At 39.0% G+C, this 27,246-nt stretch overlaps 2 protein-coding genes across 2 annotated transcripts in view; one reads left to right on the forward strand and one right to left on the reverse strand.

Moving 5' to 3' along the window:
* Window positions 1-13,242, forward strand: part of LOC107583301 (mitochondrial dynamics protein MID51-like) — a 23,132-nt gene extending 9,890 nt beyond the window's left edge. Inside the window, exons 2-7 of the mRNA XM_016269479.1 lie at window positions 6,318-6,605; window positions 10,824-10,985; window positions 11,997-12,177; window positions 12,443-12,478; window positions 12,880-13,142; window positions 13,237-13,242. Coding sequence (XP_016124965.1) covers window positions 10,839-10,985; window positions 11,997-12,177; window positions 12,443-12,478; window positions 12,880-13,142; window positions 13,237-13,242 — 633 coding nt within the window. The 5' untranslated portion in view covers window positions 6,318-6,605; window positions 10,824-10,838. The remainder of the gene's footprint in view (window positions 1-6,317; window positions 6,606-10,823; window positions 10,986-11,996; window positions 12,178-12,442; window positions 12,479-12,879; window positions 13,143-13,236) is intronic.
* A 1,979-nt stretch (window positions 13,243-15,221) lies between these two features.
* LOC107583260 (cathepsin D-like) lies at window positions 15,222-21,555 on the reverse strand. Its single transcript, XM_016269414.1, is given in 10 exon segments — window positions 15,222-15,973; window positions 16,932-17,030; window positions 17,241-17,385; window positions 17,538-17,660; window positions 18,205-18,404; window positions 19,838-19,956; window positions 20,039-20,054; window positions 20,056-20,163; window positions 20,247-20,433; window positions 21,379-21,555. Coding segments are annotated over 10 exon segments (1,236 nt in total). The 5' UTR covers window positions 21,447-21,555; the 3' UTR covers window positions 15,222-15,802.
* Window positions 21,556-27,246: the final 5,691 nt, after the last annotated feature.

The raw sequence follows: 27,246 nt of genomic DNA on the forward strand, positions 1-27,246 counted from the left end.
AATCTGATACTGAACGCAGCTTTAGCTGATCGAGTAGCGAACACGGCGACCACCGTGATGTCTCGTTCCCGCTCTCTGGGAACCGAGGTTATGATAGTAACCGGAGCGTTCCCTCTCGAGCTTTCACGAGACATCACGGAGATATTTCTCCGTTATGGGAACGATATTCAATCCCGCCGTGAGAGAGGCTACGAGCAGCCTGTACAAGTTACACACTCAGCGAAGATGGAACACACACAATTCCCAACCAATAGCGACTCTTGTTAGGCTGGCTCGCAGCTGATAGGTGGAGATAAGCCAATGAGCGTCTAAAGCCCAGGCATACGAAATTTGCATATCTGGTCATTAATAACGTTGGCTGCGCTGAGAACATGGCAGAAACAACAACGTTACTGTCAGGGTCTGCACAGAGATAACAGTGTTAAGCAGCATAACACATAACATGATAATCGAGGCAGCAACAGACGAATAGAGGTAGCATAAACGTGAATCAGTCACTCACCGACAGCACTCGGGAGGCTAAGGACTGAACGTCCAGCTTGTAAAACCTGCCGAAGGTATTCTGAGACGACCAGCCGACTGCAAAGCATATATCTTGAATAGACATACCTCTCGACCACGCCCAGTAGGAGGCGATAGCTCTTGTTGAGTGGGCCCTAATGTGAAAGGGGCATTCCAAACCTTGGCTCGTATAAGCAGCCGTGATAGCGTCCACAATCCAGTGGGAAAGTCTCTGTTTTGACACGGCCCGGCCCTTCGCACAAGAAAAAGAAAGCACACGAAAAGCTGGTCAGATTGCCGAAACCTGGCCGAACGGTCAATGTAAATCCTCAAAGCCCTGACGGGGCACACCGAAGTCTGAGCATCCGCGTCACACGAGGTCAATGACTCAGAAGACAGGGCAGACAGCGAAACAGTCTGCGCTCTGAAATGGGTAGATAGTGATTTAGGCACGTAGCCCGGCCTCGGCCGGAGAGTGACGCTGCAGTCACAGGAGCGTTCAGCAGCACTTTACGGTCAGCATCCTTGAGGTCAGCTAGGTTTAACCAAAGGTGCCTCTGAAGGATGACCATAAAACCCATGACCTTACCCACAGCCTGAGCCGCTCGCTTCGTCGCCATCAGCGCGAAGTCCGTCGCCGTGCGCCGATCCTTAATGCCCTCTGCCGTGAGGGCTCCGCCCTCCGCTGCCTGCAGGAGCTTCGCCTGAAAAACCTGCAGCACTGCCATGGCGTGCAGTGCGGAAGCCGCCTCGCCATCAGACACATACGCTTTATTGGCAAGGTGGGCGGTAGTCCTGCACGGCTTTGAGGGGAGGCTGATGTCTGAGCCTAGGGTCTTGGCTGCTGCAGGGCACAAGTGCGCAGCGACGGTCTCCTCGACTGGGGGAGAGCGCACGTACCCGTGGGCCTCCGCCCTATCCACGTGGGAAAAAATGGCCTGTGTGGCAGAGTAGACGCGCGCTGATTGGGGCGCAGACCATGTTTTCACCAGCTGCTCATGTATGTCGGGGAAGAAGGGGACCGACGTCCTCGAGTCAGCTTTCTGGGTGGACCTGAAATACCAGGAGTCAAGCTTACTCCTGGCAGGCTCCTCTGGAGGACTCCAGGTAAGCTCCAACTCCTGGACAGCCCTTGACAGAACCCTAATGAGCTCCTCCTGGAGGTCTGGGGGCCCCATGCTGATCGGACTCCGATCCCGCCCAATCCTCCCTCTCCGAGGCCGAGATGGACATCGAGTCATCCCCCTCCTCCTGGCTAAAGGACACAAACTCCGCGATGTTAGAAGGAGGGCGGCAAGACGACGCTCCCGTCACCGGGAGGGCCCACCAGTGGCAGCAGTGGGCCCCATCCCGAATAGGCCGCGAGCCGCATCGCGGCTGGTCCGGAGCACGTGAGCCGGAAGGTCCGCGCAATGCCCACAGTTGGACTCGTCCAGCGCCGCCTCGGCGCGGGCCAGGCCCAGGCAGGCGACACAGTAGTCGTGCTGATCTGGCGGCTCTATTGGTCCCGCGCAGATCTTGCAGATTGTTGCCATAGAGAATTCAACAGGTGAAGTAGAAGATTCTAACGTAATTGTCGCGTGCACAGCATTTTATACTGCCTCTCGAGCTTGTCAGTATTTGCAATTGGCCAGTCATTTGGACTGGCAGGAGCCAATAGGACTTCAGGAAAGGTTGGAAGGGAAGGAGTTCCCATAATGGAGAAATATCTCGGATGTCGCACTGGGACGTTTTCAGGAAAATCTAAAAATAGATTTTTGTCAAAATTAGGTTTTCATTCAATTATTATTCTATAACATCTTGTCTATCATCTCTTAAAATATCTTGGCGAAATTCACTTGTTTAGTGCAGAAAAATAGCGATTTATTGCAGCAAGCACAAAAGACGGTGTCTTTCTCTTATGTTAAGAACGCGCTGCGGAGGTCAAAAACGGTTAATCTATCAAAATAAACCATGTAACATATATAATAAAGGCACATTTCCCGCTAGTCCTGTGTAAACTACGGCACGCAAAGTTTTTTATTTATTTATTTTTTAATATCGTGAGATGGCGGAGCGCAAGAAAGTAGCTGCTCATTTAAATTATCTTGCTCGTCTGCTCAATCTTGGTGATGTCAGTGCTCTAAACGATGTTATAATGGACTGTTTCACATCCAGAGATGAAGGATCGAATGATGATGTTACTAAAGAGGAGGAGTCCGATGACAGTCTGTTATATACGCAGGTGCGCGAACAGTTGCGCTGTGCTCGCTTTTCTTAATGTAAACTACAAGGTACACTATTCGTGCTATCTAAACATACAAGGGGTGATGAAAAGTTCAGAGACTATGCCCATCATGATAAACAACGGAAAACTGTCCTCTTCAGGGTAACGTTAATCTGTTTGTGTAATGATGCTGTATAGCGCTCCTGACAGACAGCTCTTGTTAAACCCATGAAGTGAAAGTGTCTCACTTTAAACCCGTTTTTCTCAAAATTCCATTCCGGAAAATCATAGCTATCAGCCAACTTCAGATAGCCATAACTTTTGTTACTTTCAGGTTTTTTATTTTAACGTTTAAATTTTTATGGAAAAAGTCAATTAAACAGTCCTGTTTTCATACTGTTTTAGTCACCATGACTTTGACCAAATATATTTTAGACCAGATGCTATTTTCTTTTAATTCTACTATCACCGTAGCGCCATTTTGGAGAGTATCCACTGAACGCAAACAGCGTATGCTGTTCTGTGTCAGCCGCACCACATGGATACATTGTTTTCGTTCAAATCAAAGCGTAAATAAATGTAGAAAACGTATCTGTGTGGATACTCTGCAAAATGGAGCTAGGGTGACGCGGAGAAGACGAATTGTCGAATAAAATCTTTTTTTTTGTTTTCTTTGCATACAAAAAGTATTCTCGTAGCTTCGTAAAATTACGGTTGAACCCCTGATGTCACATGGATTATTTTACCGATCTCGTTGCTACGTTTCTGGACCTTGATTGTTTCACTCACATTGCTGTCTATGGGCGGGCCAGAGAGCTCTCAGAATGCATCAAAAATATCTTAATTTCTGTTTCGAAGATGAACGAAGGTCTTACTGGTTTGGAACGACATGAGGGTGAGTCATTAATGACAGAATTTAAATTTTGGGGTGGAGTAATATGTCCTGGTTGATCAACTTGATCAGTAAGGTCCATTCCTACCATATTCTGCTCTATTTCCTTCCAACCCTCTACGCACACCTTAATCGCCATTGGCTAGTAAATTTTTTTGTTTACTCTCCAGACGGATATACTATTTTACACACACACACACACACACACACACACAGGTTTGTTTTTGTGAAAAGTGGGGACATCCCATAGGCGTAATGGTTTTTCTACTGTACAGACCGTATATTCTAGTGCCCTGCACCAACCCTACCCCTAAACCTACCCCTTACAGGAAACTTTGTGCTATTTCAGATTTTCAATGCACTCCATTCTGTGTGATTTATATGCGTTTTGAAAAGTGGGGACATGGGGTAATGTCCTGAAAAGTCACCTTCTCCTTGTAATACCTATGTCATACCCTTGTCATTATACACATTTATGTCCTCATTTGTCACAAAAACGCACACACACACGCGCGCGTTTACTTAGCTATCTAAATGGGGACATTACATAGACTTCGATTGTTTTTATATACAGATAGTTATACACTTTTTAACCTAAACCCACCCCTACCCCTCACAGAAAACTTTCTGCATTTTTACAATTTCAAAAGTACAAAAAAACTGTTTACTTTATTTTTATAACAGTTTTACAAATGAGGACATCCACAAATTAAGGTTTTTGCCGATTTTGTCAGGTTTTGCTCACTTTTGGGTACAAATTTGTCCCCAAAATATGGTTAAGTAGGCACACACACACACACACGATTCCACCCAATCAGCTTATCTTTGTAAAATGGAACAGCTTCTTAAATAACTGAATGTGCACTCTTAACTTCAGCCAATCAAGCATTATATTATGATAATTAAGCACTATTTAATGATAGAACTAGTGATTAGAACTAAAACTTGATAACCATGAATGGATGCATATTTGTCATTTTAACTGAACTTAGGACTGGTGGTGGTGTTTAAGATATTGTTGGTCATAGATAATAGTTATTATTATTAATAATTATTAATAGTTATAATTATTATTAAAAGATACTACTACTACTACTACTATTATCTGCTGGGTTCATGAATATTAATCATGTTGTCAGCGTTCGCTCGAACTGATTTGCTGAAATCAAAACAGGGACTGTAATAGATGAGCGCCAGCCAACGAGAGCTGTTTGCGCATTAGCTCCGCCCACTGCCGAGAAACCGGCATATCTTCGGCTTGTTCTTAAAAGCTGAATAATTCTAAATGAACTCTGTTATTTTGACAGGAAAATACAACAAAGAAAATGGTTTACATGTAGGGCGTCGATTCAGCGTGGTATACAAGACTCTCGCTCTCTCTCTTTGCATGCGTGAGAAACACTGCGCTATCAGTAAAGTGACGGCGAGTCATGCGCCTTCACACTAGTTTACGGTACGTCAAATACAGGTGTGCTGCGTGCTACACACAGCGCATCCATTGAGTACATGACATGATCCATTGAGCACATCCAAATAGTACAGATCGCTTGACGGAGAGCGAAACTCTCAAGCGCTCAGTCAGCGTGTTTATCGAGTGAAAATCTGTGTTGAACGCCTCACACACACATACTGGCGTGTAAAATCTAAGAATTTATTAGCCAATGACTAATGTTAGATATCATTTAGTCACCCAGAGTAAGATTTAGTCGCATATGCGAGTGAGTTATTCGCAATGTAGAGGGTTGCCTTCTAGATATCTATGTGCTCCATAGGCTTTCCTTTCCTTTTGTCTACTTTTCTCTTCTGACACACTTTGTCCCATTATACCTATTATCTGTTGAACCTCCCTAACTGTGTCTGGCTTTTTAAACTGATTTGTCCTTTCTTTTATTGATTGGGTATCTACTCTGCTGCCTGCAGGAATCCAAAAAGCTAAAAACTCTACAGCATCTGTCATTAGGGCTGGGCGATATGGCCAAAAAAATTATCACAATACAATTTTTCATATAAGTCGATATCGATAATCATGACAAGTTTCAAACTTTTATTTTTTTTCCAAGTTTTCCAAGGCTGATTTTTGCTCTCAAGTGAAAGTTGTAAAAACCAGACCATTAACTGTAGTTTTAAACTGCTCTATTGGCAGAACATGACACATACTTTATTTTTGTTTCCTTTTGTTTTATCAAGGATATTTTTATCGTTCTATCTCCCAGCCCAATCACTCTTCCACTTTTTCACTGCAGTCTTCATCTGTCTCATCTGCGCTTGATGTTGCAACATGCTCTCTTCACCACTGAGTACCCTCTTGTTAATCTTTGTGGCTGATTACAGAGCATCAAACTCAGAAACCTAACTTTCCCAACTGCTGCTTATTCATCCTATCTTGAAGTACACAAAGGAACTATTGCAAGTACTCTCCAAAGCATTCAAGCATTTTTATACTAAGGCATATATGGCATTAACCTAAAAACAAACAAATATTATAACATTGAAACCGGTCAATAGCAATGTCAATATCCAAAACAAAGGACACATTGTGGACTGTCCTTGTTTGAAGAAGAGCACTGAATTGTGGTGATTTGAATGTGGTTTGGTTGTGTCTACTGTTTATTGAATCGGATAGCATTATGACAACCATAACCACAGCACTTTTGTGTGGTTAATGACCTTTTGTCATCCAGTGTAGGGTGGTATTAAAGTGTCTACTTTCTTTTGCAGGTGCGTGTGTGAGACGTCTGTCTCTGCCCGCTCTGAGCTCTCCCTGATGGGCAGCTGGTCCTGCAGTGCCGTGCTGCAGATGTACCGAGCATTGCTCCGTGCAGGCCAACACCTACAGTACACGGACCGTGACTACTACCGGCGCGCAGTGACCCGAGAGTTCCGGCGCTGTCAGACCCTCAGCACCCCAGCAGAGAGGGAGGACGCGCTGAAGAAAGGCCAGTTCTTCCTCAACAGCGAGTTGGTGTAGAAGAAGTGGTCCATCAGCACCAGTCTGACCGCTAGCCGGTAAGAAGGAATTTGTGCATCAGAAACAATGTAGGCAGTCGCAGGATGTGCATGTTGTGATGTTTTTTGTTGTCAGTTGAGATGAAGTTAAAATAAGATGTTATTAGAGTTATTAATAGTAATAATTTTATTATTACATATTATATACATATTAGATGGAAAAACTTTCAAATTTGAAATATTCCTTTGGCACCTAATTAAAATAAATTGAAGGACTAAAATTATCAACTAGAAATAAATAAAAACTAAACCTGACTTAAAACTAGGGATGCACTGATAGGATTATTTTTGGCCGATACAATACCGTTTTTAACAAGCAACTATTGGCCGATTTTGATACCGATATTGGTCAATTGCATAAAGCAGAGCTTAAAGGTGCAATAGGTGATTGTCTTCAGAAACATTTTTTGTTATGCTGGTTGAAAGTCTCTTCACATCCCGATAGCAATCATTAAGTTAAGTGGTCTAAATGTATTTATCTGTATTTATATATTCTGTGGAAGGCGTAGGACAAAGAAATGTTCGTCCAATCAAAACGCTCTGTCCGAGCGTTTTAATTGGCTTTCCTACCTGCCTGTCAACGTATGTATTAGCATACCTCTGCGCACCCGGTTCGCGCAGACAGGATACGTCATCAGCGCGTTCATGCACGTTGTGCAGACAGAACGAGAATGGCAGACAAACATCAACAAGCCAATCTTCCTTCATGGTATTGTAGTACTTTTACTAACTGTACTATAACATTTTCTCACCGGTGAATGACACATGATGTAGCCCAGCGGTTCCCAATTCCAGTCCTCGCACAAGGGAAGCAGTGGAAAACTGTTGACATTTAGAATCAGAATAAGAATGAGCTTTATTGCCAGGTATGTTTACACATACGAGGAATTTGTTTTCGTGACAGAAGCTTCCACAGTGTAACAGAATGACAGTGACAGAACAAAAAATAGAACAACTAAATAAAGAATAAAAATATATAAATCGACAATTGTATGTGCAGGTATATTACAATAGACCGTTTTGTATGTACAGGTACTGTATATTATGTGCAAATTTTAGGTGTAGACTGAGTATGAGGGTCTCGCACACTTTAATGCCCTTTATATGGAATATATTCGCTCACTTCGAACTGGAATCATGGCGGAATGTCTGGTGATGTACACTTCCCAGGGCACTTACGGTCGAATAGAACAAACGTCGCACGTGATAAGAGATGCATATGAAATGTGCAGAGCAGGAGGGTGCGAGGACTGGAATTGGGAACCGCTGATGTAGCCTATTGTAATGTTGTCTCTGGTACTCTGGTCTGCGAGCGTATATGCTTTCAAGGGGCGTGTCTTTGGACGGCGATTGCAGGGAGGGTGGGACATTCGTTTTCAGTGCTATCAGGCTAAAGTTAGCATTTTCCAAGATCTCCTACAGCACCTTTTAAAAACGAGAGAAAAAAAAAAAGATTGGTTCACTCCTCGCAGAATCAGTATTTGAACATTTCTGTTCCTGTGTTCCTCTGTGAAACCGGTTTGAGTAGAAAACATACAGGTTAATAACGTTATTTTTTAAAACTTTTTCTTTGCCAATAATAATAATAATAAAGTACAGCGTTTAATTTACTCACGACAAATAGTGAATTTTTCATTGTTTCTCGAAACTTCATAGCATTTCCACACCGGCGATGACATGACTGTGGCGCCAAATAATTTATGTCCCCATGCATCACGTACGTCGTCACGCGTTGACGTCATCAAATTTTGATTGGTTCGTGAGATCGGCCAAGTGTAGGGAGTACCGATCGAGTCATAAAATGTGCTTATCGGCCGATACCGATCTCCGGCCGATCAAGCGGAGCATCCCTAATTTATACTAAATGGAAATATTAAAAAATGTTTATATTTATTTATTCATTCATTAATTTGGCCGACGCTTTTATCCAAAGTGAGCAACCGGCACCACAAGGTGGCAGCACCAGCGACTTTTTCTCTGTCATCACAACTACCTGCTACTACCCCATTTCCTCCTCCCACACAAGCATCAGATCTGGTCAATCACTTAACATTTAACCTTAAATGATGGTTTCCCCAGCATGACCTTGTCTAGTGTTTTGTTTCTGCACTATAGTCCTGTCATTGACATACGGGTGCAGGTTGTAATTCTGCTTCTCTCACACTAATTTATTAATTCCTGTCAGGATTACTGAAAGGCAGTGTGTAATAACTAAATCTCCATGCAGTCCACACAGAAACAATCTTAAAACAGTTAAAACTATGTCTTCCATCCCTGCGGCTATATCTGCTTAATTTTGTCTACTCAATATTAGGTCTTTGGACCAATATTTAGCCTTCGTCTGCCAGGATTTTATCATGACCAATAATATAGATTTTTGTCATTATCACAGAGTCCTGGATTAATTCTGATGAATGTGCCCCCCTCATTGAGTCATCCCCCCTCTAGATTATTCATTTTTTCACCAGCCAAGACTGACCGAGGGGGAGGCCTTGCAGTAATTCACAGAAGACTCTTTTGAGAGTCTTATCTTTACTTTAAAGTATAAACTGCCCATTTTATGTGTTTAAATCTACCAGCCCCCTGAATCTATTTCCGGTTTTATTCAGGAATTTTCAGACCTTGTATCAGTCATTATTCTGCATTATGACAGATTTCTTATTCTTGGTGATTTTAATACCCATGTTTGTTGCCCTTCTTCTTTCTTGTTTACTTCTGATTTTATTAAACTTTGAAACTTTAATTTGACTCAATATGTGAAGCAGTCCACTCACGATAAAGGACACATGCTTGGCCCTGTGCTCTCCTGGTATCTGTGTGGATGATGTGAACTTGATTGATTTTGCCATTTAATTTGCTCCAACCTCCTAAATTCACTGTTTCTGTCAAGCTTTTTACTGCCTTAAATTTACTGTAACACTAGTGAACAACATGACCTCTCAGTTGTTTTTAACAGCTCTTGCAGAAATATTCTAGATTCTGTAGCTCCAGTCAGAGTTAGAAAGCTGAAACCACCTTCTCTACTGTGGTTAAATGAAGAATTAATAAACCTAAAGAAACTAGTATGCAGGAAGGCAGAACGAAAGTGGAAAAAGGATAAACTCAGTGTATGTCTTGCTTCTCTAAAAAATCTGATGTTCACTTGTCAGTGTAAAATTAAAGAAGCAAGGAACACTTATTTATCTGACCTGGTTACTAAACTGGGATACAATCCCAGAATCCTTTTTTTTTTTTAAACCATAAATTATATAATTGGCTCTGTGTCTAGCCAGCCAGTTCAGTCTACTCCAGAGAATTGTGGGGCTTTTCCAAATTACATTTATAAAAAAATTGTGGATATTTGGCAGCATTTTAATATTGATTTCTGAGAACATGATGTTGACTCCTGTTCAATGAACATGTTGTACTTTCAAAATCATCCACCTGCCCTTCTGACTGCATTCCCACTTGGTTTCTAAAAGCTGCATTTTGGATAGTTTACCCACTACTAAAGAAGGCCTCTCAAGACCCCTTTGATTTAAGACACATCTCCAAGTTGCCATGTTAGAAATATTTTGTCCAGATTTTTAAAAAAAATGTGTCCATGCAACTGACTTCCTTTATGAATAACAATCTAATCTTTGAAAAAATTCCATCTGGCTTCCACTCACAACATATTGGTCACTAATGATCTACTGTTTGCAGCTGACACTGGCTTGTATTCCCTTTTAATTCTTCTTGACCTCAGCTCAGCCTTTGACACAGTGGACCATAATATCTTAATCAACCATCTGAAGACTTGTGTTGGTATCAATGATGTGGCTCTGGATTGGTTTATCTTTTATTTGTCGAACAGGTCCTTTTTTGTAGTGCTTGAAGATGCCCCCTCCTCTCATGTTTCTCTATTTTGTGGGGTCCCTCAAGGATCTATTTTGGGTCCCCTTTTGTTTCCTATTTACATGTTACCACTGGGTCAAATTATGCATAGTCGTGACATTGATTTCCACTGCTATGCAAAATCATGGCTAAAAGGTAAAATAAGTGTAATTTACATTTTCGTATGTTTTAATATATTTTACGTTCTTTATATCAAGCCCTGCCATACCTGTTAATCTCTATCTAAACTTTTTTTTACCAATAGCAACACAAGCTATTTGAACAGCACTTAAGCTTTGCATTTTGTAGTTGATGAGAAAATCTGTTTACTGTCTTTTTTCCCACTTTCTTGCTTTGTCTCAGGGAGGTAAAAGATCAATGGCAGGAGTGAATGGGGACCGTAAGGGAAAGAAAGATGACAATGGGCTTGGCACAGCCATCGACTTTGTGCTCTCTAATGCAAAGCTGGTGCTGGGGGTCGGGGGAGCAGCCATGCTCGGGATCGCCACACTGGCGGTCAAAAGAGTGAGTACAGAAACAAGCTGTAATGGTCTTTGAGCCTGTGGGTGTATTAAAGGGGTCATGTCATAATGAATCACATTTCCAGTGATCTTGAGAATTGATGAGAATTACTATGAAAACTTCCAGTCTTTCTGACCTTTTATTGAAACCGAGCAGCAGAAACGACTTTAGACCAAATGAAATGTTTATTTTTAACAGTGTCTCTGATCATTTCAGTTTGACCTTAACATTGAGTTTAATCAGTGTGGATTATTTTATGAATGTCACAACTCAGCTTTGCAAAGAGTATGGAGAAGTGAACTTTGTTTAAAGGGGTCCTATTATGGTCTTTTACAAAGTCTTGATTTTGTTTTGGGGGTGTACTAGAACAGGCTCTCATACAAGGTTGTTCGAAAAACACATTATTTTTCACATATTTTACATTATTACAACACCTCTCTCTGTAATGCCCCTTACCATAGCATACCACCGCCTGCGAGCTTCAGTGTAAATATTTCGTCAAAATCAAATCAATTTGAGCGCGATTTAAACCCGGATGATTGTAACCACTCTAAGTTCGTCTGTCTTGGGAAAGCTAGCGTGTTCTCTAGTGCAGCTCAACCAGGTCTCATCCCATTCATCGATATTTGTGATATCACAAATCCCGGAAAATATGCGTTGTGGTTTTTTAAAAAGGGATTTCTGTTAAATAAAATATCTCCTTTTGAAGTGGACTTTGAGCTTTGTAACTTTGCAGATCTTTTTTATGCTCAAACAGCAACATTACAGACTAACTAAAGTTGAAAAAGTGAAAAAGCATAATAGGACCCCTTTAATATCCTGTGCAAGAGACCTGCACAAGTTCTGTAGATTATTTCACATGTAATGAAGGTGTTTTTTAGAGGAAATCTTGTAAGTATACCTCATGAGAGGCAGAAAAAATATTCCTTTAAAAAAGTCCATGCTTTGTTTCCAGCACTGTAGATTTATTATTATTATTATTATTAGTGTATAATTGAGTTTGGTTTGTCTCAGATGTACGATCGAGCACTCAGTGCCCCATCCAGTCCCACTAAAGCCGACCCGTCGGGACGAAGAAGCTGGGAGGAGCCGAGCTGGCTGGGGTCATCACCACGGACACTGAGCATGAACATGAAACAGAACATCAGCCGCTCTCTACAGACGCTCCCCACCTCCTCCAGCTCCTTCAAGCCAGGTAATGAATCTCTGGTGCCTTGCATAATTAACATCCTGTACTTTTATATGCAACAACCATGAAAAAAACTGGCTTTTTAAAAACTTCCTGATGACCACAAACGTTATGTTTTAGTTTTGTTCCATATTATTGAATTTCCTCTTTATAGATTGAGGAGTTTTTTTTTTTTCATTCAAATTCTTCATTTATTTTTAATCCGGGGCCATCATGGACACAGTTTTTCCTAGTTTATCTTATCCTAACCTGTATCCTTATTGTTTACCAGGCTTGTACATGTTGGAGTGTCTGCTCTACTTGCTCAGTGGGTATTTAAACCCTTCCTTAACTAATACACTGTAGGTTTCTGTAGACCCTTCATTTGTTGTATGGGCATTAGGGAGATACATAATCATTTTGACTAGTTGGTGACATGTCTGAATGACTAGTCCTTGTGAAGTAATCATTGAACATTTTCAAAATCATCCTCACTAATCAATTGTTTGTTGAATGACTAGTTCAGCATCCTATGTCATCTATTCTCCAACATAGTCCAAGACTAGTCTCAATCTGTGTCTGGAAGACTAAAGATTGTGTTGCTTTAGGCTGAGTTTTGTGATGAAGTAGAATTATTCTTCCAGGTTTTGACCTTTGGAAGGTATGAGAATGTTTTAAGTATGCTAAATTGATTGTCATAAGTATATTGTGCTTTCTTCTTTTGTTTAGATTGTTTACATCGTGTTATGGGCCGTGGTGGTGGCCGTCCTGGTAAGGCTGAACTCCAGAAGGCACGGATGCGCCTCTCGCTGCAGGAACACCTCTGGGCCTTCTTTCAAGAGCGAGTGGCGATCCCTTCAGAAGAGCAGGCCGTCGCTCGGCGTGCTGCGTTGGATATCTGTGCAGAGCTCAGAGTCTTTCTCCATGCTAAACTGCCTGATATGCCCCTACGAGAAATGTACCTGAGCGGAAGTCTATACGATGACCTTCAGGTGAGAACAAGTGTGATCAGTTCTGAGAGCGTTTTAATTGTCACATAATAAGCAAGAGTATAGGGCCTTTAATTGAAGTGCTTTTAATCTACAGTTTTGAGTTGGTAAGATTTTAAATATTGTTTAAGTTAAGTCTCTTCTGCTCACCAAGGCTGCATTTATTTATCAAAAATACATAAAAAAAACATAATATCGTGAAATATCATTACAATTGAAAATAATTATTTTCTATTTTAATATACTTTAAAATGTAATTTATTCCTGTGAATGAAAGCTGAATTTTCAGCATCATTACTTCAGTCTTCAGTCACATGATCCTTCAGAAATCATTCTAATATGCTGATTTGCAGCTCAAGAAACATTTCTTATCAATGTTGAAAGCAGTTGTGCTGCTTAAAGGGGACATCAGATGCAGAATTCACTTCTACATGGTGGTTTGCATATAAATGTGTCTAAGCAGTGTGTGGACACAAACACCCTACAATGATAAAAATCCATTCACTCCTATTTTTTAAACCCCAAAAAACCTAAACGGTCTCAATTATCAAGCCGTTCTGATTTTCTGAGCAGTGTGACGTCATACTGCTCAAGCCCCCCCCACAACCACTGACGGACTGTCACGTATTAGCATATTTCCGCCCTCAGCAAGTTGTACCCTGTCCGCCATTTTCTGTGCGCTCAAGCAACTATAGCGACAACAATGTCTTGTTAGCAATGCAGGGGTTTTGACCCTAAAGAATCATACCAACTTGTGGAAAATGGGCATCCGATGTCCCCTTTAATATGTTTGTGGAATTCTATCAAGATTTTCTGATAAACAACTCAGAAATGTTGGATATGATGTTATTTAAATGGTCGACACGGGTTATTACCACACTGCTGAAACCAGATGAAGATAAATACCTGAATTAATAATCAAAACACATCTTTAGAATGGCTAAACAAAGAGCAGATGTGATTTTTATTGTATTACAGCTGCCTAATAAACCAAGGAAACCCTTGCAGACCTCCTTAAAGCTATAGAATCATTTAAAAACACGGTTTACTTTTTTGAGGCTGTGGGTTATAAGGGGAACTGAAATGATGTACAAGAGCCTAAAAAAACAGACTTCATAGACATATTTTAGTATTTTTGTATTGATTGTACAGATGTAACCAAAAACCAGTGTAAAACTATTTGTGTTTCTTGTTATGATCATTCTTTGTGCTTGGAGAGTGACGTTTGCTAGAACAAAATATACAATAGGCTACGTCTCTGATATGAAATGCCAAAACTCGCAGGAGATCTTGCGTTTATGTATTGAAGCATTTATTTTGCTTGCGTAACCAGAACTTTTTACATTTACCTGGCGAATGATGTGAAAGGGCAGCACAGAATCCAAAAGTAGTGCAGTTCAGCTTGGCCTAGTATTTTGCATGTGATGCTTGTGTACTCGTTTCTTCATTTCCTGGTGATTTGTATTTTTATTCAACGGCAATTTGTATCATTTCTGTGCCTCGGGTCTCTGTGCTGCAATACAGAGCAAAGGATGAAAATAAAGTCGAATGGAGTGAAACTGTATTATAACATTATTGTGAATTATTTGTGCAAGTCTCTGAGTCCAATAGCTGACATAGACCAATGTTTGGGGTCAGATTTTTATTTTTGAAATAAATTTATACTTTTAACAAGCAAGGCTGCATTGAAAAATTACAATCTTTTAAATGGTAGTTGAATTAGCATAATTTTTTTAATTAGATCTGCAAATCAAATTAACCTCAGTGGTATGACAGAATTTCAGCCAAAGGTAAATATTGATATGTTAAATGTAATGTGCTAAACTGACTCTAGAGGTCATGTGATGGACGTTTTGGATCATCACAGGAAACCGAAGATGACTTAACACTATCACAGTATGCAGGAACTAACCAATGTCTTGCTTCTGTAGGGCTAGAGATGCAGTCAACCAATCAAATCAACTGCTTACAAATGACAAAATAGAAAAAGTGGAAAACCGCCATCAGTTGAGCAGTTTAGACAAGAAAATCTTTCAAAGTAAATTCAACTATAGTCAGCAGAGCACAAACCAAACAAGCAACTACAAACAAAACTTTATTTAACTTCAGGTTTGGTAGAACTTTTGCTGCGATTTTGCTGCGTTAAATGATCAGACAATAAAGAAACCAAGTAGTCTTGATCAGCTTTAACAGAAATACAATTCATTTCAGTGTGATAAATTGAGTATGATACACCAACATTATCTAAATGGTTTACACACACAAAAGTCAACTGACAAAAACATATGAATGCCACAAATCCAAAATACAATTCATCTACCAGCAATTTATTCAATCTTTATTAAATTTTCTACAAAGATAATTAATAGCTTAATTATAAACTAAAAATGCATAGTTTTCATTCATCTATTGAAACAGTGCCAAATAAAAACAAGCAAGGCTTCAAGGGGAAGTACAGACCATCCCTAGCTCAACAAGTTTGTCTCATTCTTTTTCAGTTTTGCTTTGAGTTTAATACTTGGAAAAACATGTCCTGTAACGCAGGCATTTGTTGATTTTCTTACATTGCATATTTCAAATTGTAAAAGACTTACCAACTTCAACCAGTGGTTTCTTTACTGCTAATGGCCCATTAGGTCCAGTACAATACAATGTGATTTTTATCACTCTTTTAATTTAGCAGGAGCAAAGCCCACACGGTCTGCCTCCCTGTCAAACACAGTGTAGTAGCGGCCAATGAACACATCTCCCAGAATCCACAGCGGCCCGGCGGGGGGTGGGATATCCATTGCCATAAAGCCAGACAGACAAACACTCACACCCATGTGAGTCATCTGAGAAAAGATAGAAGTGAGTTAAGATTGATTTACAGTGTTCAATTAATCAATGCTGCATTCATTTCCAAATCAGTTTTAATCAACGTCCTGAGATTTGATTAGATTCCAAACATAAAAGCAACAGAAATTTATTTATTTTAAATTTTTCTTTTTTTTCCCTCAGTGTACAATAAAAAGAAAATCATCCTATGCAATGTGGTCCTTGAGTTCAACCAAACATGAAGATTTGCTGAATGTTTACTCACTCAGGCCAACCAAGACAAGTTTGTTTCTTCATTGGAACAGATTTGGAGAAATGTATCATTGCATCACTTGCTCACCAATGGATCCTCTGCAGTGAATGGGTGCCGTCAGAATGAGAGTCCAAACAACTGATAAAAACATCACAATAATCCACACCACTCCAGTCCATTAATTAACTTCTTGTGAAGTGAAAAGCTGCATGTTTAAAGTTCAGGTTGGATTGGTTTCTTTTAAACATGCAGCTTTTCACTTTAATTGTTGGACTAGAGTTACTGGTGGATTATTGTGATGTTTTTATCAGCTGTTTGGACTCTCATTCTGACGGCACCCATTCACTGCAGAGGATCATTTTTTCTTTTCTTTTTTTGGTGACTTATTTTTTTAAATGGATGGAGACAGGCATGTATAAAGGTGAAGAAAATATATCCCAAACCCTTACACAATATATAACATTAAATTCTATTTATTCAAACATTCACATACTAATTGAGCAACTTATTCTTCCAAAAAGGTGACGTCATATACACACACAAAAAAGCATTTTTTAGCCACCAACTTAATCTTTCACGTCAAGGAATAAGGTAATTTATTCCATGAAATTGCACTTCTATGTAAAAAGGACTTTGTATGTTCCTCTGTAACGTCCCTTTCCAACCTCTGCAGAGTAAGAGGAAAAACCACACCAGATTCTGTAAAGAGGGGGACGACGCACCTTCAGAACATAGTCCTCTCCAGTTAAGTTGAACATCTTCCCTCCCAGGCTGATGGAAACAACAGGAAGTGATGGAATCCTCTTACAGTCAATCCAGTACTACAAAAGAGGAAATGCTCACTTTACAACTTCCTCAATTTATGTGGGAAATACATGGCAATGAAAGTGTCAGCAAATTAAAAGGAAATAAATGACAAAAAAAAAAAAAATCAAAATAAAAGAATTTATAAATAAAGAATAAATAACCATTATAAATGATTTAATGTATACGTTTTGATGCAGATGTATTTTAGCAGGAATGCTCCTCACCTCTCCCATGAGCAGTGGTATGGCTCCGATGGCTTTCTGAAGCGCCCGCACCTCTTGAACCGGCCCCGTGATCATTGATGTTCCCGTGTCAACAATTGCCTGGCATCCATTTTTGCAGAGGGTAAGCGTGCCACCCACCTGAACTCTGTTGGAAAACAACCAATATAAGCAAGAAGTTGTTTATTAGCCAGTTTGCAGCCACCATAAACACTGACTGCAGCAAAAAAACATTCTAGTTAACCAATATTAATCTGGCTAAAAACCAACATGGCTCGTATAGTAATGGTGATCACATACTCATCCATCTTTATCTGCCAGTAGGCTTTTTGTGTGACGTTGACGTAATGCAGATCACCGTCAAAATACTGCTGGTCAAAACCTCCCAGCATCAGCTCACCTCCAACTTCACCCACGGGGTCCCTACACATACACGCAACATTTATTAACAAGAATTAGCATGTGCATTAAGCCACTGCGATGACAGTCCCTACAACGCAAGTGATTTTAAAATGTTACGCATCTCGGTCCCCAAAATGTAGGCAAAGCCTGACCCACATGTACACGTTTTAGTCATGAATCATTCAGTTAGTAAAAGAGGCTTTTTATACAGACAGAACAATTGACTATAGTGTGATAAATTGGCTGTAACATGCACTTGCGCTTTGAAAAGCAAGAAAGAGCACTGCTCTGCACGCAGTAATAGGCGTCATGCGTTATCGTTTAACACAAGAATAAATACAATTCTTTCATGCTGAAGGTCACACTATCAGTCTACATTTGTAGCCACATTCTTCACCATTATAAAACTGAAATGGAGAAGAAAAGAGAGGAACCTCAGATAAGGGAAACAATGTTGTTTCCTTTCCAAACTCTCCCATGTCAATATTAAATGTCCACCAAGTTGCTAAACAATTAGAAAAAACAGTCAAATGAACCTAGAAATTAGCAAAAAAAAGAGGCTTACCGGTTGATATAAAAAGAGAAGATATTCTGAGGCAGGATTTTGGCAGCCATGGCTGTGTCAAACACCGGCGTAACCCCATCTACAGAAATGGCGGGGTATGCCATGCCCAGGATGCCATCAAAACGTGCCAGCGCAAACACAATCCCAGGCTGTTTAACCGCCTCGGCAAACTGCTGGTTTGGCACCTTCAGCCCTGCCAACTACAGACAGATACAAATGTGTGAGTTTTTGGGCATGTTGATGCCTCAAACAGTGTGCTCATGGTCAACTAAAACTATTACAACTATACTTTCTAAACAGTTAAGATATTTAAAACTGGGCATCATACACTAAATGACTGAGGATCATATCAAATAAAATAAATAAATAAAACAAATATATTAAAAAAAAGAAAAGAAAATAATTAATAGGCTTACTAATAATAAAATTCAGCGTCTGTGCCCATCATACACTACATGATTTTCTGTGAAATCTGTCAACTCTGAAGGCCAGAAATTATGCAGAATGGCTCTGAACTTTAGCAACTATCATCAACTCTTCCTTGACTTTAAATCAGGGCAAAAATCTAGAAAAAATCTGTGCAGTGTATTCCTGCATTAAGTTAAAGTACTTAAATTCTTAAAACTAAAACTGAAGATAGACCGAGACAGACAGAGATAGATAGATAGATAGACAGAGATAGATAGATAGACAAAGATAGGCAGACAGACAGACAGACAGAGACAGATAGATAGACAGACAGACAGACAGAGACAGATTGACAGACAGAGAGAGACAGACAGACAGAGACAGAGAGATAGACAGACAGACAGACAGACAGACAGACAGACAGACAGAGACAGATAGATAGACAGACAGACAGACAGATAGACAGACAGAGATAGACAGACAGAGACAGAGATAGATAGACAGAGACATAGATAGATAGATAGACAGACAGAGACAGATAGACAGACAGACATAGATAGACAGACAGACAGACAGAGACAAAGATAGATAGATAGATAGACATAGACGGATAGATAGATAGACAGACAGACAGACAGACAGACAGAGACAAAGATAGATAGATAGACATAGACGGATAGATAGATAGACAGACAGACAGACAGACAGACGGAGAGAGATAGATAGATAGACAGACAGACAGACAGACAGAGACGGATAGATAGATAGACAGACAGACAGACAGACAGAGACAGACAGACAGAGATAGATAGATAGACAGACAGACAGAGATAGATAGATACAGTGGTGTGAAAAGTTTTTTTTTTTTTTTGCATATTTGTCACACAAAAGCTTCAGATCATCAAACAAATTTTAATATTACACAAAGATAATGCAAGTAAATCACAGACAGACAGAGATAGACAGACAGACAGACAGAATTTAAAAATCTAATAAAATGACAAATGCGCATAATAAAATTACTAATATAAAAATAAAATCCAATTAAAAAATGAATCAATAATAGTATATGAATAATACTAAAACAACACTAGCTTCAGCAACATTAATGTTTCCTTTTTAAAAGCTCACTACTGGATTTTTCTAGAGGCCTGTGATATAGTATATAGTCACTTTTACGGTGCTTTTACAGCTCTCGTGATCAGTTCCTTTAGTCTTTACTCACAGTGACTGTATCCTGACTGATGAAGCCAGAGAGACTCCCACTGCCGTAGCGGATCGAGAACTCCGTGCCATTCTGAACATACGTGCTTGACTTCTTAGAGTTGTAGCGATGGTGCAACCCTGAGAGACAGCCAGAGTAAGAAATTTAGTAATGAAAAAAAAAACAATACATATCAAAACAATGACCCAAAACATCCCTCACAGCATGCAATGTTCGAAGAAGGAGCAATGGATAGATGGAACCCAGAGGTTAGACGATCCGGTGTCAAACAGCACAGTGAAGTCCTGAGGAGGGGTGCCAATACTGATCACTCCAAAATACTGAGCCTAAAATGGGAGAAAGGACAGTCGGACGACTTACATTCCTCATGCAAGAACCTAATGCATAATCAGTGCACACATTATCTTACATCCATGAAGTTGGTGAGTTTCTCAATAGGTGGTGGCAGTTTTGTTGGTGATGGTGAATGTGTTGTGGACGGCAATGAAAATCGGACTTTGGAGGTTTTCTCTCTGGCCATGGATTTGATCTCGTCAATAGTCCTCCCATTCTCTGCCAGCATGCGGCGCACAGTGCGCATCTTGTGCAGAGGAATCCTAGAGATACAACAGTGATAAAGCAATAAAACACCTGCGTCTCACATCTATAAAACTGTGGCCATCACAAAACGACACCAATGTTCAAACAAGGCATTTAATGAATAATCCGAACTAGATTTGTAAGTTTTCCGAAGAAAATGTGACTTGGTGTTGCTATGGCTTAACGTCTTGTTTTTCTTCTGGACAATCATTTGTTTAGATTGCAGCACCATTATATGGTTATTTTGCCCAGACTTGTCTATTATTGTGGTTTATTAATACATTTTCGATAACCCCGCCCCTAATCGTTACGTATGAACAAAGCGAACTGTGATTGGTCCGCTTTAGAGTGGGCGGTTCTTGACCTGCAGCGCAAGTCCACAACCTAATAAATTTGCAGTGACTAGTGAGCCGTCACATTGTATTTTTGCGAGGCGGAAATGTATAAAATAACCGTGCTTACTGATCACAAAGCGTTTAGATGGGTTTGTGAACGGTTTCATTAAAAAGATCCGACATCGACGTCCAATTACAACGCTGACTTTATAAAATTATTATGAATAAGCGTTTAAGTTTTTCGCCTCGTTTTCAATGTAGATGCAGGTCTACACAATGTCGCACCTCAACCACAGCAGTTCACACATGTAACTGAACACAGTCATGTGAGTTCAACTTCCCGATCCAAAACATCAGTGGATGCTGTATCAGACATTTACACAAAACGTCCTAAGCAGCTCTGTTTATTGCAGCTAGATTCATATTATGAAAAACAAAGCATCGGATTGTTGTTTGAAGACTGTATTTATCCTAATACAGATAAACTTGGTGATAGTGAAAGTTAATGTGCAAAGTCATATTGGGGCTGTTTAAGTTTTAATAAGAAACAAAGATTCATAATCAAATATGTAAATATGTTCACATAAAACGCGCTAACATCGATAATAAGAGAATTGATGCAATTACCTGATTATTGCTTGGCTGTCCGCAATTAACAGCCAAAACAAAAACGCGAACAGGTGAAAGCGATTCATTCTCTGCTCTTTAAAAGAAATAAATTGGCTTTACTTATGATCTGATACAACATTCAGACTTGCAGAAGCAATTCTGAGGTAACTTCCACCGCCGTCCCTCGTGCGCAACAGGGCGGGGTCCGTTCTCCTTTAACCTGATTGGCTAGCAGCACTGATGTACCGCTACGATTGGCTAGAGAACATATCAATCAAGTTGAATTTCACGCCCCCGCCTCCTGACTGCTTATTACTGGTTTGTTGTGTTTGTGTTAGTGACTTTTAAATGTGCTTTGTTTAAATAAATTGGCTTTACTTATGATCTGATACAACATTCAGATTTGCAGAAGCAATTCTGAGGTAACTTCCACCGCCGTCCCTCGTGCGCAACAGGGCGGGGTCCGTTCTCCTTTAACCTGATTGGCTAGCAGCACTGATGTACCGCTACGATTGGCTAGAGAACATATCAATCAAGTTGAATTTCACGCCCCCGCCTCCTGACTGCTTATTACTGGTTTGTTGTGTTTGTGTTAGTGACTTTTAAATGTGCTTTGTTGAAAAGCTCCACGGCTTCCAAATGAACACAGAGAGTTAACTACAACCAACACTAAATAAATAGTAAATAATAATAATAATAAAGAAATATCCTTCCTCTTTTGAACCGTTTGAAACTGTTGGGGAATTAAATTGCAATACGCAAAATAGGAAGTGAAGTACCCAGCAAAACCTAAACTTCTCTAAACATCTAAATATGGGGTTTTCTCACTTAGGTGTACAAATGATACTTTTGACGTCACATTATAAACATCTGCATTTTGCTTTTGTTTTAAAATCTTAGGCTTGACTTGTTAGCATGGATATTATGGCCCCTGCTGGTAGATGCCCAAACTGCACGCATACGGATAACCAGCATCCATCTCCTGACTGTCATTCAAAAGTAGCCATGTATTCTAATGGAATAAAGAATGCAAGCAACTTCGTAAAGTGATGGACATGCAGCCTATGAATGGTGTAGTGAAACTGGTTAAACAATTGTACTGTAAAAATTCTATTTTTTAACGGGTTGTGATGTTTTGGAATCAGATTTTTTCACTATGGCTGTATCTTGACGGTTGTGGGTCCCAAAGGGCTCCAGATAAAGGACGAGGTAGAGGACCGTTACCCGACTGGTCTTGAAAAATTCATGGGTTGTGTTTGGGTCGGGCTCGTGCCCAGTCCGTCCAGCCCTTCAGTCAACACGTGTTTTTGGTTTAACACAAGGAAAAGTACACTTTTAGATGAACAAGGCGACATAATGGATGACACTTGCAGATTTAGAAAAATACAAGTTCTTCATGACCCACAGGATTGCTTGTAATAAAGATTTAAATAGAATAGGAAAGGCACTAAAGTCATTTGTTTCTGTTCAATTTTAATTTAAAATGTTCGTGATAGGGGAGACCGAAACCGGATGTGTCACCAGAATGAGTTTATTTGGTCTCTGACCCAGCAAACTTTATATCTTTAGGGGGGGTATGAATTCGGCAGTGTTGCCGAAATCATACCCCCCTATATTAAATGCTTATTATTGAATCTAAACACTTGTGCTTTTTTGCAGGTATTCTACAGGACCGGATGTGTCACCAGAATGAGTTTATTTGGTCTCTGACCCAGCAAACTGGATATCATTGAGGGGGTATGAATTCGGCAGTGTCGCCGAAATCATACCCCCCTATATTAAATGCTTATTATTGAATCTAAACACTTGTGCTTTTTTGCAGGTATTCTACAGGACCGGATGTGTCACCAGAATGAGTTTATTTGGTCTCTGACCCAGCAAACTGGATATCATTGAGGGGGTATGAATTCGGCAGTGTCGCCGAAATCATACCCCCCTATATTAAATGCTTATTATTGAATCTAAACACTTGTGCTTTTTTGCAGGTATTCTACAGGACCGGATGTGTCACCAGAATGAGTTTTATGGTTCTCTGACCCAGCAAACTGGATATCATTGAGGGGGTATGAATTCGGCAGTGCCTGAACAAAATGAGTTTGTTGGATCGAACCTCAGTATTCGACTGGGATGAGACATTTCCACTGGTCCATAAAGTTTCACCTTATCACCAAATCCCATCTACTGTCATTCCTGAGGTTCAGGCCAGAGCAACCATAAAACTTCTAAGGACACCCAGTTGTGGATCACTAACCAAACCTCTTTTTAGCGTATATTGTCAGTGTATGTTCTTGTTAACTGGCTATGATTTAACATATCAGTTTATCAGATGTTTAACAAATTGTTATTCAATTGTTTAAATTAGACATCAGGTCTTCACCCTATTACATATCAGAGAACATTCTGCCATACTTATGTCACTTGTATTTTCAGTACTTTCAGTACTCTATCTTTACCATCCTTTAGCATTGCAGTACTTTAGCAGTTTCATTGAATAGTAGTATAGTATTTGTATTAGTAGTATTGAACTGTATATTTAGAGCTTATGTTGTTGTTACTAAATTGGTCATTGTTTCCACTTGATTCCCAAGATAATATGCACAATGAGTCTCTGCATCCTAATCTCATATGTGCTACAAATGTATAAATACTGTATATAGTCATATTCCAGTTTACAATATATTTGCATGTATGTTTTTGGTAGACACTTTTCTATGTGAAAAGATGTGTTTTTACATTTTTAATGCATTTAACATTACCTGTGGATACCTACCCTTATGCAAATTTAACCATGGTTTTACTAGAATAAAAAAAAAATTATCAATAGGCCAAAATTAATCAATGAACCAAAAACAATGGTTACTACACTTTTATTATGAAAAAAACATGGTTCATTTTCATAAGGGAATAATTCCACTATACTAAAACCCTGAGGGAGACCACTCTTGTGCATTTAAGCTGGCAGACGTTTCTTGATTGTGCTGGGTTATTTTGTTGAATTTGTTTGGTCATTAACATGGATCCAGCCATATACAAACAAATATTAAATTATAAAACAAATGGTTCATACCCTGATGGGTATTCCAAAACAGAGAAAGCAAATTTGAGAAAAAAGGCCAACACGTTTGACCTCCAAGGTAAGACTCATAAAATCTAATGTTCATAATTTTTTTAATTATGTTATCAATTCTCTTTTTAAAAATGGTCTGAAATTTGATGTTAAAATTTGATCATATGCTAAAAGTCAGACCAGGTGCATGTGCTTTATAGGCCTGCTTTTTGTGTTCGTACTTTTCTGTTCAATAAAGTACAGATTATACTAGTTTATAGTTGCCTGCAACGTACGCTATCCAATGTGAGGACATGCATGATTAAACAATGCACACATTAAAAAAATTAAAAGTTGAATCATCACCATCAAAAATGTTTGCCTCATACGTTTTATCTAAAAATTGTATTACAACATAAATAGTAAGATATGGGCTAGACACTTTGAGGTAATTCCCCACTCTTTCGTAATTTCCTATTTATGGCATTTATATTGACTAGCAGTATAAATTACTTGAGTTTTTCAAAACATAACTAGGTGTCACCATACAGTACTGAATGCATTTTAAAGCTGGCATACTTACAAAAATTAACCATGGATATATATAAAAATGACCCTCACTTAATTAGAATAACATGCTGATGCATTGTGAAACACATGAAGACTCCTAAAACTTACTGCATGATTCTTGAAGATAGATTCTTCAAAAAGTGGTACAAGAGGATTTGGTGGGTCTCTGTATTGCATTAGTTTTGAATATTTCTCATGGGGATTTAATAATTCTGTTAAATCTCTTTTTTGGCTCATTTTATCTGTAAAATAAAACATACCTAATAATTCTGCACACCTGAATACAAGGAGTTTTTCACTACCAGCCTTCATGGACAATTATATATCACTTATAAATGATTACATACAAAATTAATAGTAGTTATTAAGATTGGTGTGGTTTGGAATTGGAAAAATGTGCCTGGCGAAAAGAAAATGATCAGAATGTCAACATATCTATATTATAATAATTATGCACACACTGTGTGTTAGTTAACTGATATATATATATATATATATATATATATATATATATATATATATATATATATATATATATATATAGTGGTTGGGTACAATAGTTTTTTGCATTTAAGGTTTTGTTGTAATCATTTGCAATATCTTAATTATTAAGATTATGATTCCACAAGAGAAGAGGGCTCTGTATCTGGATCCTCTAGGAGAGACCACAACAAATATTCAAAAGTGTCAGAATGTGACAAGGTAAATCAACAGTTTAAACATAATCTTCTCAAATTCTAAAGGTGTTTCTTAATATTCAATTTAATTTAATAAATTAAAGATTCAACATTTTTATTGTCATATGTACCCATGTACGATGAAATTCTTATTTTGTTTTTACCACATAATCATAAATCATAATTATTACAGGTCCTTCATGAGACAGAAGGGCTACAACGTGCCCAGATGGGCATGTGAAAAGCTACCCCATTCATGCCAACAGGATGGCAGTTCCTGTGGGCCTTTTGTCCTGAAAGTAAGTTAAATGGATCATAATGCCATTTATGACTTTCTTTTCTTAGTGTAACACCAGAGGAAAACATTAATGGAGATGGTCATCTTGGATGGTAAATGGATAGTAATGATCCTGTTTTTTTTATAAAGCTATTGAAATGAATGGTGAGTTCCATTGAAAAACAACACAAGGAGATATTAGGAAGAGTGTTACTGCTGATAATGTTAGTTAAGGGGGACTTTATCGTAGTGACTAGTAATGACATGATTGTTTAGAATTCCCTCACTTGTATTTTATTAAAGAAGGACAGCCTTAAAACATCATGGAGAGAAAATAGTAATAGATAAATAAAGAGAAAATTGTCATTTTGCGGTGAACTATGCATTTGAACAAATTTGACAACCTCTTGGCAATCCCAGTTACAATTTTTTTGTGATCCAACAGCTGTTGACAAAAATGTTGGATAATGAAACATTTCAGTTAGCTGAACGGTTAATTTGAAGGAATGCCATTCAGCCTGCTGTCCACTACAAATGCAACCTTTATTGCAACATAACTATTTTTTATTATATAGCAACCCATTGTTGTAACTTATTGTAATAACACATTGTTTACATTGCAACCATATAATTCTCAATTACATAATCGCTTTTCTTTTTTAGTTTGCAGAATGTTTCTTAAATGATGAGCCGCTTCAGTTTTCCACATCTGAAAAAAGTGTGGCTGCCCTAAGAATGACTATAGCTGCTTGTCTCCTGCAGAACACTGGTAAGTTTTGGATACTAGTGCTTGTTTCAAATTACATTAAAATATTTCAAATATTCGTTCATTCTTTTGTACCCTAACTATTTATCAGTGTTTGTAAAAAAAATATTTATTTGATTGTAAATACTTGTGATGTTTTAAGAACTTAACTTATGATAACTTTGTTTATTCTGCCTTGACATGATATTTGACTAGCTGACCTTAAGGACCTGTGCCATCTGTGTGGTGAAAGAAACAGTGGTCAAAAAGTGACTAACTGGGTAAGCATTCCAAAAAGAATGTTGGGTTTTATCAAACCTTTATTGAAATTACCATATTAATTGAAGGTGACAATGTTCATTTAAGTAGTTTGAAATGAATTACAGAAATACCTATGCTTAACTTCAACATTTGTTTGTCAACATGTTTAGATTGGCTGTGATGTGTGCCCACGTTGGTTTCACTGCAACTGTGTCCAACGCTCAAGGAAACACAGAAGTTACATCTGCCCCGTTTGTGAACCTTGATGTGCGCACTCTCACTTTGATTTACTGCGATAATTTTTTTTAAT

The sequence above is a fragment of the Sinocyclocheilus grahami genome, unplaced genomic scaffold, assembly GCF_001515645.1.
Source record: "Sinocyclocheilus grahami isolate Dianchi unplaced genomic scaffold, SAMN03320097.WGS_v1.1 scaffold52.1, whole genome shotgun sequence".
NCBI classification, from domain to species: domain Eukaryota; kingdom Metazoa; phylum Chordata; class Actinopteri; order Cypriniformes; family Cyprinidae; genus Sinocyclocheilus; species Sinocyclocheilus grahami.